Here is a 17,752-nt window from a genome sequence, read left to right as displayed (position 1 = left end):
TACGGGGCACATGTTGCGGAGGACACCACCAGCGGGTTCACACAGCTCCTCGGCGCCCTGCCGGTCACACGCCGCTGTGACGGGATTGGCCGGCCTCTCTGGCTTCTGCCTCTGCCAGCCACTGGCAGGGCGCAGGGCCAGCTCAGACAGCAGGTCTGTGATGAGAGGCGAGTCTGTGCAGGGCACACCTTGAGGCCAGAAGCCAGCTGTCAGGACCTTGGGGGCCCTAAGCTTATCTCTGCCTGCCGCCCCCTGCCAGGGCTGGGTACCAGCCGAGCGCCATTGCTCCCGTGCTGGCCCGATGCCTTCAGTTCTGGCCAGACTGGAGAGGTCACCACGGTGACCCCCTGGCCATCGCTGGGCTGCGTGGGGTAGGGGGTGGGGAGGTAATGAAGTGCCTCAGTGCTCTCCTGAAAGGACCTGTGCATAGTTGAGGGCCCCGGTCCTGGATCTCCAGGCAGGATTCCATTCTCCAGGTCGCCCTGGCCCTGGCTATGAGCCGGCACCGAGGGGTGGTCTGCTGAGGCCCCCTCCCTCCCTCCCTGCAGGGTGGGCAGAGGAGAAACACCCGAGGCAGGGGCCCAGCCCTGGGCCAAGCGTCTGCCCTGAACGGTCCCTGTGGCATTCCCAGGGACCGGCCTGCCTGCTGGTCTCTGTTAGGGGTCAGCTCCTCCTCAGAAACCAGCGGTGGCCTGATCTGGGAAGCCTGAGCTCACAGGCAAGCAGGGGGTGGGAGTGGGGGCTTCAGGGGTGTCTGTGCTGAGTCAGGGTGGAGCCAGGCAGGGGTCTGTGTGCAGCAGGCCTTGAAGCTGTGTGACGCCCAGGGCTCTCCTTGCTCCTGTCCCCCAGGTAAAGGGAAGCTGTGACACGGCCAAGGGGCTGGCAGGAGTCCAGCCAGAACTGTCTGTGCCCCTCCCCGCCCCCAGCCCAGGGGAAGCCAGGGTGCACTCCCGGTACTGCTCTCCCAACATGCCTAGAATGTGAAGAATTGACTTTGGCAGCAAGTGCAGCCCCAGGGCTCAGTTCCTCATCCGTACTGCAGTGGTTCGGGCCGCCGAGCACCTCCGACAGTGACCATCGTGGGCATCTGCCAGAGCCTCACAGCCCCGAGACCATGATGACGGTGACTGTCAGGTCAGGGGTGAGACTGTGCGGACTGCTTGGCAGTCTCTCTAGGGGCCCGGGCTTCAGGGCCGTGGGCTGTGAGCACGGAGGGGCGGCTTTGTGCAGCGATCTTGGCCCTGGCGCCCAGGTGTGCGGCATCTTCACTCTGCTTCTTCCTGATTGCTGCCTGGTCACGGAGAGACCCTCCTCCCACCTTCTTCCTCCTGGCTGTACTGCCCACTTCCCTCACCGAGGCTGGGCTCCAACCAAGCCTGTCCCCACAAAGCCCAACCACAGTACCCCCAAGGCTGTATGGCTGGTGGCTGCCCGCTTGGATGCCACTTCCTGTTCCTCCTCCTCTGCCCAGCCCCAGACTCACTTAGTATGACCAAGAGAACCCAAAGTTAAAATCCACCAGCCTGTGCGGGCCGTAGTCTCCCAGCTGCACAGTGGGGCGGGGGAGGGGTCACTCAGGAGCTGGTGAGTGGCAATGGTGATGATTGTGGTGGTGCAGGGATGATGGTAGTGGTGAAGGAAATGAGGTGATAGAGATCTGGTGATGGTGATAGTAGCGGTGGTGATGTGCTGCCGATGGTGATGGCATTGACGACAGTGATGTTGATATTGGTAGTGGTGACAGTGATGGTGATGCTAATGGTGATGGTGATGTTGCTTGTGCCGATTAGAGTGGTAGTGATGTTGAAGTCGATGCTGATGGTATTAATGATGGTGGTGATTAGGGTGTTGCTATTGCTGCTGTTGAAGTTACTGGCGCTCATGATGGTGATTGCAGTGATGGCGGTCGCAGTAATGTTGCGATGGTAACATTGGTGATGATGATGATGTGCAAGTTGTTGGTGCTCCTGGTGGGATGGTGGTGGTGGTGGTGGTGATGTAATGGTGGAGATGATGATGTCGGTGGTTGCGATGGTGACGATGGTGGTATTAAAATGGATGGTGGTGATGATAATGGAGATGATATAAGGTGGATGGTGCTCATGGTGGTGATGGTGATGATGATGTCGAAGTTGCTGGTGATGACTGTGTGTGGTGATAGCATGGGGGTAGGATACGTTAGTTGCTGTGTGCTTGCTGCACATCTGCACAGACACTGCCCTGACTTGCACTTTATTGTAGAGATGACTTCCCTGGGTTGGACCCTTTGGGCCTCAGTGGGCCATCTCTGTGAAGCTCTGTACATGGGGCGGGGGGGGGGGTGCCTGAGAGTTTGGGATCAGTTAAGACTGAAGGGTCTTAGGTTGGTGCCCCCTGGCTGAGACCAGAGAAGGTCAAGGTGGGGCCGCGCTTCCTGGAGGTCTCTCGGGAGTTCTGGCCAGAGCATCTCTCGCCCCCAACTCTGCTGGGGACCCGCAGCACGGCCAGTGTCCATCACAGTGGTGTAGTGTTCCTCCCTCGTCAGGAGCCAGGGGCCCTCGGCCACACCTGGGGTCCTCACCTCCACTTCACACCCTGGCTCCCACTTCCCTGGAGAAGGGGCGATTGCAGCTGGAGGTAGGGCGTGTGCGTAAGCAAGCAGAGCCCAGCATGTGGGGGGGGAGTCATGGAGCCGTCATGGCTAATGACCAGTAAGGTGGGCTTAGCATCAGGGGCTCTGAGGGCCTTGAAGTTGGAGAGAATGGGAGGTGGGGGGCCCATCGGGGCAGTGGCCAGGCAGGAGTCCTGTGCCCTGACCTGGCCTGGTCCTCCTAGGCTCATGGCCAAGGTCCAGACGCCTCAGTCTCTCAGAAACATTCATCTCCGCAGCCCTAGCAGGAGCTTGTCCACAGTGAGGCTCGGCTCCTGGGCACTCCTGCCTCCCTGGTGTCCTGGGCGAGCTGCGACTGTGCTGACGTGTCCAGCAAGGAGAGTAATCTCTGCTTCTCACTCAGGAGGGCCTTGTCTCACTTTGGCCTGCCTGCCTGTGTCCGCCTCACCTGCTCCCTCTTTACCCCTGCCCTTCTGGTCCCCTCACTGGCTTATTCTTCCTTCTCCCCCCTCTCCCCCCCCACTGCCTGCATCAGGGAGGGGCAGGGGCAGGGGCAGAGCGGGTGTTGTCAGTGCTTTGGCCCAGCCGGTCTCTGTGGGTCTGCTGGGGATGAAGCCTGCTGGGTGCCTGTGGGTGCCTGCAGGAGGAGGAGGGAGGGGAGGAGACAGCTTCATGGTACCTGCTCCTTCCTCCTCCCTGTCTTCCGGGACCTGGGTCCCTGCAGACGCAGGGCAGGGGACTAGGTCTGCAACCTGGGCTGGGGAGTGGAATGAGCTCTGGCCGGTTGAGGCTTCTCCTTGGGGGGGGGGGCCCTCATCATGAGGTGCCTTGTACCCTGCTTTGGGGCAGGGGAGGGTTAGAAGCAGGCCCAGGCTTCTCTTGACCGTCGGCTGGCCCCTAGCAGATTTGGGGCTTGCGGCCCTTGGTGGGGAAAGGTCAGGCTGACCCCAGAAGAGCTGAAATTTCAGCGCAGGCCACTTGAGCTGTAAGCCGACACTGAGTGCGGAGGCAGTGGGTGGGCCTCGCGGCCGCTGGAGGTAACCTGCCAAGCCCCCGCCGGCTCCCGCAGTGGGGTGCCCGGGGAGGGTCACTGTGCCTCCACAGTTGGATGCCCATGTTACAGAAGGGGAAACTGAGGCTCGGGCAGTCTAAGGGCTTGCCAGGGTCCCTTGGCCAGGGAGCTGTGGGTCTTGTGGACCCAAGGCTGGGCAGCAGCCATGTGCACCGCAGCCAGCACCGGCTGTTGCCCCTTACAGGAGCGCCCCTTCCTGTGGGGCCGTGGCGTTCCATCCCCTGCTCTGCCCGCCCGTGGCCTCCCCACGCCCCGTCCCCGTGGCCCTTACCACGTCCCCATCACTCGCCGCCAGGGCGGCCACTTCTCCCTCCTCAGTGCAGGGGAAGCAGTACTTCCGGAAGGTGGGGGCCCACTAACCGCCTGCCTCAGGGTTTCAGTTCCGGGGGGGTCCCCAGTCAGGTGCGGGGGCACTGCTCAGAGCCCAGTTCCTGTCTGGTGCTGGCTCACCCTGCGCCTCCGGCCTGGCTGTGTGCAGGGCACCTGCTCATCCCTCATGGGTGCCCGACCACCCCAGCCCTGGGCTCTCCCCATTTCCATGTGTGCTGATCACCTCCTCATCCCTCATGGGTGCCCGACAACCCCAGCCCTGGGCTCTCCCCGTTCCCACGTGCTTTCCTGTTGGATCCCGAGCTGGCCCTCCGCTCCGGAGGGGACAGGGAGCCCGCTGCCCTTTTCTGTTGAGCGGCCTCGTGGCCAGTTTCTCGCCCTGCCTGCGGCCTGCTGCCTGCGAGGTGCTTGCTGTGCTTGCTTCAGCAGTTCCAAGGGACGGTGGGGATTTTGAGGTTCCCCTTCAGGAAGGGCTGGAAGCCTGGGGGATCACCCTACTTCAGTCACAGGAGACTCCTAGCAGTGGGTGATCCGCAAGGAGACGGGCGTGGGGCTCAGGAGCCCTGGGGAGGTACCCCTTCCCACGTGGGTAACACTGGGAGCAGCTGGCACCCTGGGCCGTCCAGGCCACCACACTCCCTCCCTCGCTGCTGAGAGCACACTTCCCTGGACGGGGTTGTCCCACCTCGGCTTTACCCTGCCTCTCCGCACCCACGCGTTGGGGGGAGGGATTCTTTGTTGTCTCTTGCTTACCTTTCTGGACTGCAGCCTAATAGCCCCGTGGGGCTGGGACATCTCTCCAGAGCCAGGGCCAGGGCGGCTTTCCTCTCCCCTCGGTCCCCCCAGGTCCCCGTGAGCTCCCTGGCCATCCCCTCCTGCCCAGGGTCACGGCTTACTGGTGGTCCTGCAGGGAGGGGCAAGGGGTATGAGGTGGTGGGGTGTGGGGCCAGCGATGAGTCTTGCCTCTCTGGCCTCATTCCGGAGGTCCTTGTGGGGAGGTCTTTGGGGGTGTCTGAGAGTGGCTCACTCGCTGTGGGCTCGCGCCTGTGCCCAGCAGGGACAGCCTGAGCGGTGGCGGCCAGGTGGTGCCAGGGTTCCTTCTAGTCCGCAGCGTGGCTTAGGAGGTGGGGCGGCCAGGCGGGCACTCACGAGGAACTCGGGTGGAGCGCCTCGCTCTGCAGGGAGAGGATGTTTAGACATTTTTACCCGGTCCCTTCCTGGCCAGAAAGCGTCTCTCTCTGAAAGGCTCCAGAAAACACACCCAGCCCATTGTTACCCAGGCTCCGGGAAGGTGTCTGTGGTGGACATTCTGTGTAAACAGGAAGGCCTGGGGGGTGGGGGGCCTGGGGGCAGTGCAGGCCCGCAGAGGCCAGCACTGTTCTGGTGGACACCTCCTGTGGGCCTGGAGCCCTGGGGGCTACTTGGAGCAGTCATTATGGGACTCTTGGCCCGGCACCAATAGGCCCTTGGGGTGGCCTAGGGTAGAGGAAACTGTTCAGGCTTGCATCCTTATTGTCCCACCTTCTTCCTGAAATCCCTTTCTGCACTCCTCTTGGCTAGTGTTTTACTGCATCTGATTGGTCTGCACTCCTCCTAGTCAGTGTCCTATTCCATCTGATTGGTGTCCCTCCTAAGTGGTTTCAAATGGACTAGGTATGGATGGTGTCTTTGGGCGGGGTGGGGGGGGGTTGCAGGGGAACCTATGTGCACCCTGGTAGCTGGCAGTTAAGTAGCCTGGTTCCTTTCCTCCCTCCCTCCCTCCCTCCCTCCCTCCCTCCCTCCCTCCCTCCCTCCCTCCCTCCTTCCTTTTCCCTGCAGCTTTCTGCTGCCACACCCTCCTCTTCCTGTTGGGGAGAGCGAGCAAGCCCAGAACCAGCCTGGCAGCTCAAGCCACGACTGTCCACGAGGCCCAGCTGAAGAGGCCTCCTCCCAGTCCTAATCCCCTGCGTGGCACAGGTTACCCCTGGAGTCTCATGCTGAGAGGTCCCCTTTCCTCCCCCAGCCTGCACTCCTAGGCAGCAACTCTCCCTTGTGGTGGGCATGGCAGCCTGCACTGGTGAATGGGGACAGCTAGCTAGGAAGAACCCCCTGGGTTTTGTGGCAGCTGGCCCAGGATTCCCTAGTTCCATGTCCACGGGCTCATTTCACCTCATTCTGTCCATAGAAGGGGCATGGAGAAGCTGGAAGAATCTGAAAAGTGTATCCCCCTGGCCATAAGCCCTCAAGTTGTTCTCAGAGACCAAAAGGAAGGAGGAAAGGGGCCATAAGTGGGCCTTTCTAGGCCTGTCTGGCTTGCCCATTCTGGCCTGTCCTATATACCCATCTGGTTGCCTTGCCCTTCCCTGCAAAGTCTGTAGAGCTGAGGTGGACAGGAGCCAACTTGCACCTCTGTCTCTCTTGCTCTCAATCAGCAGGAGGGCATCTCTTGGTTGCACTAAGAGGAGATCCAGGGCTCAGCTTGGAGGGAGCAAGTCCTCCTGACCTTCACCTTGACCGATGGGTATGCCCTGGCTTTTCTCTCCCCTGATCTTTCCTTCTGTGGTCAGAACTCTTGCACAGGGCTACATACCTCTCTGCACTTCACTGATGGGGAAACTGAGGCTTGGGAATGGAATGGCTGGCCCAGGTTTTTTCCTCCAGGCGAGGCAGAAAGCCTGGTGATTCTCTAGATGTTCCTCCAGTGCTAGTGGACTGGCAGTGTTGCTTGGGCTGGAGTGGCCACAGGTCAAAGGAACTGGACTTTGGGGCACTTTCTGTCTTGGTGCCTCAGTTTCCTTATCTGCCTTGGACGGTGATAATGGCTTCTTGGACAGCTATAAGAACTTCAGGTTCTTATGGGCAGCTGGGTTTGGGTTTGTTTCTCTTGGGTGCACTCGTTTTCTCTTGTTCCCTTGTGCCCTCCCCCTCCTCGCCCCCCAGCCAGGCCTTCCCTGCACATGGAGGCCTTCCTTGGGTTCATGTTGGCATACGTAGCATCCACCTTGTCTCAGAGTGTACTGGCTAATAGAGCTGGTCTGCAGTACCCATCTTAGCCAGTAGGTGCCACCGCCATCTGGTTCCAGATTCCTTAAATTGGTGTTTTAAAGTTCAAACAAATGGTTTATTCCCACTTTGGTGAATGACAGAAGTCTCCAGTGAGTCAGTGGACAATTACTTTCCAGTGAACTCTGTCCCTTGAGTCAGACAGGACACTTGTGGCAGGCAGGCGGGGTGGACCTGCATAAATTGGATCCAGGGTCCCCTTGCCTACAAGGGGACGCAGGATGAAGTGCCAGGAGCTGGAGGATAGGGCCAGGCCGGGGTTCTGGGAGGGCCTGGTCCTGGCACAGGGACCTCCATGTCTCGAGCTAACATTGGCCCAACTGCTGGGGTTACCAGGGGCACACAGGCTGCGCTGCATTCAGGTTCACGATGCTGAGTGAGCATCAGGCCTGATCAGTGTCAGGTCATGGTGACAGTGGCATCCTAAGGCTGGTGACACGTCCCCTGACTGACCGCTCAGGGCTTCTTCCTGCACAGTGTGAGGCCAGGACATGGCCTCTGGAGTTCGGTGCAGGGTGGCGAGGTCTTCCTGGAGTATGGTGTGACGCAGCCTGGGGCACATGTGTTCATCAGAGCCATGCCTTATGCCAGTGTTCTGTGCAACTTACTGGAGGCGCATGTCATCTCCGACAAGCAAGGCAGCAGGAAGGACCGGGACTCTTCTGAACCTAGAAAGTCAAGGTCCGGAAGGGCGACTGAGCTTCCCAGAGCACCTGGCCTGTCGGCAGAGCTCGTGGCTGGTGCTTCTGGGTTCTGCTGTGCTCCTCCCTGTCTCCGTGGTCCCTGGGCTGTGGATTCACCACCTGGGAGCCTGGGGAGCCACTCGGGTGGATATTAATTGCTTGTTCTGGGCTTTGAAATCCTGCATGAAAGGCTGGCTTGTGGGAGGTCCCCGCCCCAACCTTGCTTTGTGGGCTGCTGGTCTCATGCCTGGTGCATGCCCGGGCCCTCGCCCATGTGGGAAGTGCCAGGTGCTCCCTTCCTCCTCTGGTCTCCTCTTGCTCCTGGAGCCCCATGAGACCCACTAAGGTCTGGAGCAGAACGCCTCTGGGACCTGGCACTTGAGCTGCCACTGCCAGGTACCTCTGCTGCCCTGGTAAGTAGGGCCTTGGAGTGGTCAGCTCGCAGTGCTGGTCCAGGCTCTGCACAGGCAGCTGTACGAACTCGGCCCTGCCTCCTCATCTGGAATGAACCTGAGTCCTCTGTGACCTGCCAGTCATGACTGGAGGGCGGGCTTATTCCGGACCTTCACCTCGAGCCCTCCTCCCACCCCTGGGGCACAGCTTTCTCTGGTGGTCAGGTCCTGGGACAGCAGCTCAACTCTTTTGTCTCCTGAGCGCAGCTGTCCTTGTGTTTCCTGCCTTACCTTGGCCAGGCCAAGCCAGGGCCAGGATGGACAGTGCCTGGGTGGGGAGCTCCAGCCTCGTGTGGCCTGGACACCTTCGGGGTGGGTTCTCCCGCAGGCCTGATGGTAGCCTGAGTGAGCAGGCTGGGCTGGGAGCCTGGAGGCTGCTCTGACCCAACCTCCTGCTGATCTTGTCTTACAGACTTCTCCACCCAGGTGAACTCCTCATCCCTCAACTCCCCAACGGGCCGAGGCTCCATGGCTGCCCCTTCGCTGCACCCGTCCCTGGGCCCTGGCCTCGGCTCCCCACTGGGCTCCCCCGGGCAGCTGCACTCACCCATCAGCACCCTGAGCTCGCCCATCAACGGCATGGGCCCACCCTTCTCGGTCATCAGCTCCCCCATGGGCCCGCATTCCATGTCGGTGCCCACGACACCCACCCTGGGCTTCGGCACGGGCAGCCCCCAGGTGAGTGCTGGGCTGGGGTCTCGGGAGGATGCGTGTGTATGTGTGGAGGTGTTGTTCCTGCCTGAGGAAGCTGCTCCCTTTCATCCCTAGAAGAGGCTCAGAGCATGCGGGTCTAAGCCAGGCCCTGAGCCAGCTCAGCTGGCCTCAGTTCTGACGGACCTGAGCCCAATAACCCGGGAGGTTATTGTCAGCCGAGCCTCCCCGCAGCGGGTCCTCTAGCTGGCCTGGCTCTGCTCTGCACTGTGGCGTTCTGTGCGGGCTCGGCTTCTCTTCTTCAGGGTCTGCTGTCACCCTGCTGGCCCCTTGGCCACGTGGGCTGGGTCCTCCCCACTTGGCCCATACTGGGTCTGGCGGTGGCAGTGGCCCTGGCCTGCAGTGAGGTGTGTCTAGGCTTGATGCAGAGCTGGCTGGCTCCCGGTGACGGTCTGCGGGGTTCCCTGGGCTCCCAGAGGCTCTGTGGGTGCTGGTCCTCTGCAGAACTTGGAACCCTGGCCCACACGTGGGGCTCACTGAAGCTCTCCCAGTTGGGCTGGACTTTCTGGGGTATTTGTGGACCGGGAAGCAGTTGTCTGGTGGGGCGGGCCTGGCCCAGGTCTCACCAAGGGTGCTGGAGGACCTTGTCTCCTGTTTGCACTCTAGGCCCTGAGTGCCTGTTGTCAGAGCCTGGGTAGAGACAGGCGCCCTGCCCCTGTGGCTCCTGGTGGACATCTACCTTGAAGGGCACTGTGTCCTCCGTGGGCAGGCCTGCCCTCGAGAGCTCCGTCTGCCCCTCCTCTCTCCTGGCTTTGGCTTTCTGTCTGGGCTGCAGCTCTAGGGTGGGACGCAGCGGCCTGCCACCTTCTCATTGTGGCACACCCAGGAGGGACTTGCGTTGTGGGCCCGGCCCAGCCTTGCTCAGCCGTCAGCTGCCTCTGTGTGGAACCCCGGCCCGCGTGCCCGATGAGCCACGCCCTCCCGGGCAGCGCCTCCCTGATCCTGCAGGGTCCCTTCAGCTGTGCAGAAGCTCAGTGGCTTTCAAGGCCAGCTCCAGCCGAGACCCTTTGCCATGGGGACTCAAGGTGTGGAGGGGTTGGGGGCCCTGCCCATGTATAGGAAGTTCTCTGTCCCCTTTTGTGTCACCTGCCCTCTGTAAGCAAGTGGAAGGCCCGAGGGCTGGCATGAGGGAGGTCTGGCCACCTCTGCGGCCCCCCCCCCCCCCCGCCCCGCTCTGAGAGGGCAGGTGAAAGCATGGCCTCCGCTGTCCCCAATCTTCATTGCTAGCACTACTGGCTGTCAGAGAACCGTGTAGCGTCTCACTAGTCCTGGTACAGCCAGGCCACAGTTGCCAGTACAGTACCTAAGCTGTCCCTTGTCTCCTGTTTGGTCTGAGGGCTGCAGCAGGATGGGCCCCGAGTGTGCTCCTCACAGGGCCCCAGAGCCTGTCTGGCCACACAGGGCTAACGCTGGGTGTCTCCCCCGAGAGCCCTGTGGGGTTCGGCCGGCTCCAGCTAGGAAGCACTTCCAAGGTGAGGCGTCAAGGCCCGTGATCCAGCAGAGCCTTCCGCTGTGAGGCCAGCTGGGCCCCTGGGGCCATGGTGGGAGGCCACGTGTGCTGGGTGAGGGGAGGGAGGGCTGGCACGGCTTCATGTGCTGGCAGCGCTGGCGCTGCTGGAAGACAAAGCTGGCTAGGAACCGGGGGTGGAGTGGGGCAGTGGGCAGGTCCTGGGTCCGGGTGCCTTGTGGTGGTGGTAGGCCCCTGAGGGAGACCACTCGGGCCTGGAAGAGTGTGGGTTGTGGTGGGTGTGGAAGAGAGGACCTGGTCAGGCACTGGTGATGCTGGAACCAAAATAAATGCCAACAGTATGAACAGGGGAATGGAACAGCCTCACCCAGCCTTGCAGGGGCGCTTCAGGCTCCAGGGAAGGGCAGGCACAGTGCTGGGTCTCTTGAGGCAGATTGGTTGTACAGCAGTTCCGGGTGGATGGGTTCCACACACGGGATAGGCTTCCCTATGTTTCTTATAGTTCCAGCTCCTGGCTGTCAGCTTTCAGCTAGGACACCCTCCTTCCGGCCCACCTCCCTGCCCTGCACAGTCTGCTGTCTGTCAGAGGATGACATGGTAGCCACTGGAGAAGCCTGGAAGAGTCCATGGGTGGCCCCAGGCCTGCAGTGAGGATGGCACTCCAGCCCCTGGCCTTGGCTCTATCTTGATGTCATTCTCTGGCCCAGCTCCAGACTAAAGGTCTACTAGGATGCAGGTGCCAGTACCTGACAGTGCCTGCTCCTGGCCACAGCTTCAGGCTTCTTTCTGTGTTCCCCCCTCCCTTTCCTCCCTCCCCCCTCCCACTCCCCTCTCTCCCCCCTCCCTCCCTTCCATCTTTCCTTCCTTCCTTCTCCTCCCCCGCCCACCCCTCGTGGTTGTGGGGTTTGAACTCTGGGCCTGGGCGCTGTCCATGTGCTCTTCAGCTCAAGGCAAAGCACTCTACTGCTTGAGCCACAGCACCACTTCCGGTTTTCTGGAGGTTTATTGGAGATAAGTGTCTCACAGACTTCCCTGCCTGGGCTGGCTTTGAACCCCGATCCTCAGATCCCAGCCTCCTGAGTAGCTAGGGGATTACAGATGTGAGCCACTGGTGCCCGGCTTCTTTGTTTATTGGTGGTCCTGAGGCTTGAACTCAGGGCCTGGGCACTGTCCCTGAGCTTCTCTGTGCTCAAAGCTAGTGCTCTACCACTTGAGCCACAGCACCACTTCTGGCCTTTTCTGTATATGTGGTACTGAGGAGTTGAACCCAGGGCTTTGTGCATGCTAGGCAAGCACTCTACTATTGAGCCATGCTCCCAGCCCTCCAGAGTCCTTTAGTCCCCACTTCTTGGTAGTGAAGGGGTAATGAGGGCCCTGTCTGGTGCACCTTCCTCCCTGGAAGCCAGCTCCCTCTGCTGCCTCTTGGAGGCCCAGGGACAACTGCAGCCGCAGTTTGCTTTCCACCCTGAGTCAGCATTGTGGGTCACCTGCTGTGCCCTCAGGGGACGTTCCCGTGGGGGGGGGGGCTGTGTTCATGCCCAGGAGACCTGGCGTGCTTGGTGACTTCCAGAGCCACGTGAGGATGGCCAGGCAGGATTCTGGTCCGGGGCCTTCTGCTCTTCTGTGCATTCTTAGCCTCAGTGTTGTGGGGGCTCCCCTCAGCTCAGAGGCCGTGGGCCTGCTCCCTAGGGCCCCTGGGCCCTGCATGAGACCCAGGTGAACGGTCTGTACCCCACCCTCTGCCTTGCTTAGCACAGGGACTCACTCTGTCCTGCTGCTCCGCTGCCTGGGACCCTGGCACCCTGTTGGAGCTTTGGGGTGTTGGTCTGGGAAAGGGGAAGGCCCCGCAGAGTGGGGGACGTGTGTGGATCTGGCATCAAGGCTGCTGTGGATGCCCATAGGCCACCCTGTCCTGATTCCCCGCCCGCCCCAGCTCCCCCGGGGCTCCTGGACCTCTCCTCCTGTGCTCCCCGCACACCGAGTGGTCTTGGGCCTGGCTGCAGCCCACTTCTGGACGACAGGATGTTAATCAGCCGCTCAGAGCCTCACCGCCCGGCAGCCCTGAGTTCCCAGGCCGAGGAAGGACTGGGAGCCGGCTGAGAATCCATCCAGGCGCCCCAGCCTTGTGAAAGGAGACTTGGGGGCTCTTTCTGCTTTGGTGGTGTCGAGCTCTTCCCTTCCTGTCCCATGAGGAGGGGCGCTGGGGCTCGGGGACTTGAGGAAGGAAGAGTGAGGTTCCCCTTGCAGGGGCGCCTCCAGGCTACTTCAGGGCGCGATGGCAGCCGGATGGCGGCACAGCCCTCCGCATGCCTTTGTCAGGGGTTTGCGGAAGTGGGGGGGGGCACTGCCCAGCGGGGGCCCTGCGCCCTTGCAGATGGGCTGCTGCCGGCGGGATGCGGCCGTCTGCCTCTGGCCCCGTGCTGACTGCAGAGCTGGGCTGGAGGCTGCGGAACCAAAACTGCTGCGTCATTGCACGCTGCAGCCGTTGCCAGGGCAACCGGGTGAGTTTCCCACGCTTGCCCTGGCTGCTGGTGGGCGGGGACGGGGCATACAGGGGCCAGGGTGTCCAGGCCAGAGACCACTGTCCTGCAGGGTGGTGGTGACATGTGTGGCCCCGGGGCGCGCCTGGCCCAGCCCCAGGTGCCTGGGCCTGCTGTTCTCTTCCGTGGGCTTCGGGCCCCGAGCCCCTGTCCTGTGGAGTGACCAGAGCTGCCAGCAGGCCTGACTCATGTGGGTGATGGGCAGGGGTGGAGCCAAGGGGTGCTGCGGCGGTGATGGCAGTGGAGGTGGGGTATGCTGCTGTGTGAGGTCTCTAGCATCGCCAGCTTCTCAGCACCCCCTGGCAGGGCGCGCTCCGCAGGCAGAGGCCCCGCTGCACTTTGGCCTTGTGCCCCGGAGGAGGCTCTATGCAGTGGGGCTCAGCTGTACTTCCCTTGCCATGGGGTGTCGAGTGGATGTCCCCATCGTCACCTGCCCACGGCTGACCCGGCCCTGTCATCTCTCTGCAGCTCAACTCGCCCATGAACCCCGTCAGCAGCAGCGAGGACATCAAGCCCCCGCTGGGCCTCAACGGCGTCCTCAAGGTCCCTGCCCACCCCTCAGGAAACATGGCATCCTTCACTAAGCACATCTGTGCCATCTGTGGAGACCGCTCCTCAGGTGGGGCCACCCGGGCTGCCGGGCCGGGGTTGGCGAGGCCCTGCTCTACGCCATGAGCTGGGTGCAGTGAGGCAGGGCCCTGGGTAGCCCTTCCCCTGCCCCTGGAGCAGGCTTAGTGCTCAGGGCCACTCCAGTGTGTTCGGGAATGGTACAAGACCAGGGTAGGCAAGGTGGACTGGAGGCTTCGGGAGAGGAGGCCTCTGTGGATGGCCTCTCTGGGCTGAGCAGAGAGCCCCTGGCGTTGTCACCATAGCCCAACAGAGAAGAATGACACATGTCCTCTTCCAGGGCACAAGCAGGGCTACACCATGTGCAGCGCCCGTGGAGCAGCGAGGTAGCAGGGAGGGGCGAGGCGGGGGCAAGCCTGGGCCCCGGCTGGCATCTGGAGAGTGCAAGGCCTGTCAGCCACCCACGCCCTCGGGTCACACACTCACTCCCTCCCCCCTCCCGCACCCCCAGGCAAGCACTACGGGGTCTACAGCTGCGAGGGCTGCAAAGGGTTCTTCAAGAGGACCGTGCGCAAGGACCTGACCTACACCTGCCGGGACAACAAGGACTGCCTGATCGACAAGCGCCAGCGGAACCGGTGCCAGTACTGCCGCTACCAGAAGTGCCTGGCCATGGGCATGAAGCGGGAAGGTAGACCTGCCTGCCGCCTGCCGGGGAGGGCGCTGGCCAGCACGCTCCGCTGGGCAGACACGCCGCATCCCGAGTACTGTGGTGGGCTTTGGTCAAGTTTATCCGCCTCCCTGGCAGTACTCCCTCCCTCCAGGCAGCTCCTCTGCGGGGTCCCCAGGCCTGTGCCCACACACGGGCCCCCAGAGCTTGCTTGTGTGAAGGGCCAGCCCTTCCCTCTCCCTCCCAATTGAATCTCTACCATGCACCCGCCGTATGTTAGGCCTCTTTTTTTTTTTTTTGGTCAGTCGTGGGGCTTGAACCTCTGGGCCTGGGCGCTGCCCCTCAGCTCTTCAGTTCAAGGTGAGCGCTCTACCACTTGAGCCACAGTATCACTTCTGGTTTTCTGAGTGGTTTATTGGAGATAAGAGTCTCACTGACTTTCCTGCCTAGGCTAGCTTTGAACCACGACCCTCAGATCTCAGCCTCCTGAGTAACGAGGATGACAGGCATGAGCCACCAGCACCTGGCTCATTTAGGCCTCTTTACAAAGGAGACAAGACCCTGATCCCCAGGCACCTGCAGCTTCTTTCCTTGCCATCAGGAGGTGAGGCGTTAGCCCTCGGCCTGGGAGTGGCAAGTCCAGGGCCCAGCATGTGGGTTGTGGCCAATAGTGGGCAAGCATCCTGGCCAGAGGTACAGGGAAGGCCAGGCTGGAAGGGCCCCTTACGTTGTCACTGAGCGCCAGCAGGCTGAGCATGGGTGTGACACCGTCCTCTTCTGAGACACGGTGGCCCCAGGAGGGAGCAGGGAAGGAGAGGGCACTGGGTGGTGAGATGGGGAAAGAGGGTGTGTTGTGGGTTTCTCCGGCTGCCCGGCTGCCAGGCAGGATGGCCAAGGAGGCCTTTGCAAGATGGCTCATTATTGCTGGGGTGGTGAACAGAGAACATGGTGGGGGGGGGGGGCTCCCGAGCAGATGCTCCTGGGCTCTGTTGCCTTCCGAGGCAATGGTGGGCCGCTGCTGGCTGCAGCTCCAGGATGGCCGGAGGCTGCTTTATTCAGAGTGCCCAGCACTCATGTTGTCACTGACCTGAGGTTACAGACGCTGGTCAGGCTGTCCAGGTGGATCAGGGTCCCGTCTGCACACTCCACCTTGCCAGCGCGTGATGGCTCTGCATTCAGTGTGCGTGCGTCGGCTGTGGGCCGAGTGAGGTTTAGCCTGACTGGATTTCAACTGTATTCTCGTGCTGCGGGAATCTCCCCCGTGCATCCTCTGTCACGGCTGCACGTGTGGCCAGCGTGTCCTCCACCTTCCCACCCACCCCTGCTGGGCCTCCAGCCGCCGCCGCTGCCCCTTGAGGGCCAGCTTGAGTGCAGGCCAGCTGCTAGAGCTCCCTTCACATTCATTTCATTCCCTTTTTGTGCGTTCTCGGCCGCCTCCATTCTGCTTGAGAAACCCAAACTTCAACCTGAGCAGGCTCCCGGGTGGCAGGCCTGAGCTCCCTGGTGGCAGAGCTCCTATGGGGTCATCTAGGTGGCGACGGTGTTATCTGCAGAGTGGCTGGGGGTGCAGAGTTCTTGGTCTCCAGCGACTCTGAGCTGAGCCAGTGGGGCCGAATGCTATGTGCAGGTGCTGCCAGCCAGGCCTTTCTGGCCAGGTCTGTGTTTTGTTGAGCACTTAGTATTGGTTTAGGCAGTGCAGGTGAGGGAACTGAGGTTCAGCAGGATAGGGTCTTGTCTGAGGTCAAGTGCAAGGCTGTCACCTGGCCTCTGGCATCAAAAGGGCAGATGGAAGGAGTGACCCAGCAGGGAGAGCATGCCACCCCACTCTCCAGATTCACACGTTCCCCAGGGCTAGGGAGGACTGGGGGCCATGGCCAGTGAGTGTCTAAGGAGCTTGGCTTCAGCCCCGAGCCTGCCCTCCGTCAGAGCTCACTGTTGGTGCTGGTTTGGGGCCAAGCACGGGGGCATGGGCTCCTGTGTTCGAGAGTGACCATCAGAGAGCCAGGCGGCCCTGGCTACAGCCAGAGCTGGGGCACTGGCCTTTGAGGCAGTTTGGGGGGCGGGCACGGCTGTGGTAGAAGGAGGCTGAGGCTGCATTTCCCTGAGGCCCACTCATCTCCAAGTGCCCCACGACTGCCCGTGGTGCCTGAGGCGTGGACGGTGCCCTCCTTCATCGCAGTGGAGTGGGGTGAGCTCAGGGCTGGGGGCCCAGGGTCGCTGGGATTGCCGAGGCCCCACCCCCATGCCCACCAGTGACAATCTTCGTACACACTTGCTCTGCAGGGCCACTGCCCCTCCCCCATCTAGTCCTGGGCACAGTTTACCTGCCGTGCCAGTGCCCTGCCACACTTCATAGATAGAGAGCAGCGTGGGGGGGGGGGCAGGAGGAGGCCTGGCTGCACCCGTGTGCCTGGTCCACCCGGCATTGCTGTGTGGACCCATCTCCTGGCAGCATGCAGCCCTGCAGACCTGATTTATGGACTGTTAGATAAACACCTGAGCCCGTCCAAGCGCCCATCCCCTTTGTCTGCAGCTGGATTTATGAGCCGTGAACATGCAATAAAAGCCCTCCTACGCAGCACAAACACAAAACTCAGCCCCATGGACGGCGGAGCAAGAGGGGTCCCTGTGCCCAGTGGGCCCTGCCACTAGTGCCCGCCCGCAGGCCTGCCACACGCCCCAAGGCCTGCAGCGAGCAGTACACTCACTCACGGGCTGGACAACCCCAGTGCAGCAGGACAGGTGGGTGGGGTCTGGGGGCCTGGGCCTGCCCCTGAAACCCAGCCCCTCCCCTCTGTTCTCAGGCCAGCCACTACATGGAAGGCTCCTGGAGCACTGGGCGGGGTCTTGGCCGCGTGGCAGTCAGGAAGTCTGGAGAAGTTCTGGGGCCAGGCTGCCCATCCAGGCCAGGGGTTTGGTCCAGGGAGTGCTGGTTCTAGTCCTACTGAGTACCAGGCCTGTGGCCCTGCCTTGAGCCAGACCTTCAGCCTTGCTGAGTGTCAGGCCTGTGGCCGTGCCAGTGCCGCCTTGCTGTGGGTAGCCGGCGGCTGGTGTGCCGCCACCCTTGCTCCTGCGTTGGTCTCATCATGCCGCACAGTGACAAGGGGGTGGAGCTTGGGGTCGGCTGACCACAGCAGGAGCCCTGCCCTGGGAGGGGCGTTCTGGCTCCAGGCAGGTGGGGCCCCCACCCTGCTGGCTGATGAGGGAAGCTGCAGCTGATAGCATCTGTGTGGCAGGGCCTGTACCTGCAGGCAGCCAGGGCTCGTTCAGCAGCATTCCCCGGTGGGGGGGTGGGTAGTGCCCCAGTGAGGCCCTGGCCCCTCGCCAGGTGGGGCCCGGGCCTGTAGTCTGGGCAGGCAGTGGCAGGGCTGTGTGGGGCCTGCGTGTGGGCCTGGGAGGGCTGGAGGGGGCACCTAGTATACCCTCTTTTCTGGGCTTCTTCCCTCAATACCTTTCCTGGCTGTGTGTGTGTGTGTGTGTGTGTGTGTGTGTGTGTGTGTGTGTGTGTGTGTATGTGTGTGTGTGTATGTGCGTGTGCGTGTACATGCACAGGTACAGATATGGATGACCCCACTGGCAGAGCCCAAAGCAGAGGTCTCAGGGTGCGGGTGCCCCTGTGCGTGTGGA

General features: G+C 61.9%; 1 protein-coding gene across 2 annotated transcripts in view; it reads left to right on the top strand.

Moving 5' to 3' along the window:
- Rxra (retinoid X receptor alpha) overlaps nt 1-17,752 on the top strand; it is an 89,533-nt gene that overhangs the window by 54,036 nt on the left and 17,745 nt on the right. For both annotated transcript variants that reach the window (XM_042681106.1, XM_042681107.1), the window contains exons 2-4: nt 8,582-8,847; nt 13,357-13,507; nt 13,967-14,146. In XM_042681106.1, coding sequence (XP_042537040.1) covers nt 8,582-8,847; nt 13,357-13,507; nt 13,967-14,146 — 597 coding nt within the window. The remainder of the gene's footprint in view (nt 1-8,581; nt 8,848-13,356; nt 13,508-13,966; nt 14,147-17,752) is intronic.

This window comes from Dipodomys spectabilis, unplaced genomic scaffold (genome assembly GCF_019054845.1).
Source record: "Dipodomys spectabilis isolate Male_0828 unplaced genomic scaffold, ASM1905484v1 ptg000067l, whole genome shotgun sequence".
Classification (NCBI taxonomy): Eukaryota; Metazoa; Chordata; class Mammalia; order Rodentia; family Heteromyidae; genus Dipodomys; species Dipodomys spectabilis.
This window is presented reverse-complemented; position numbering and strand designations above follow the sequence as displayed.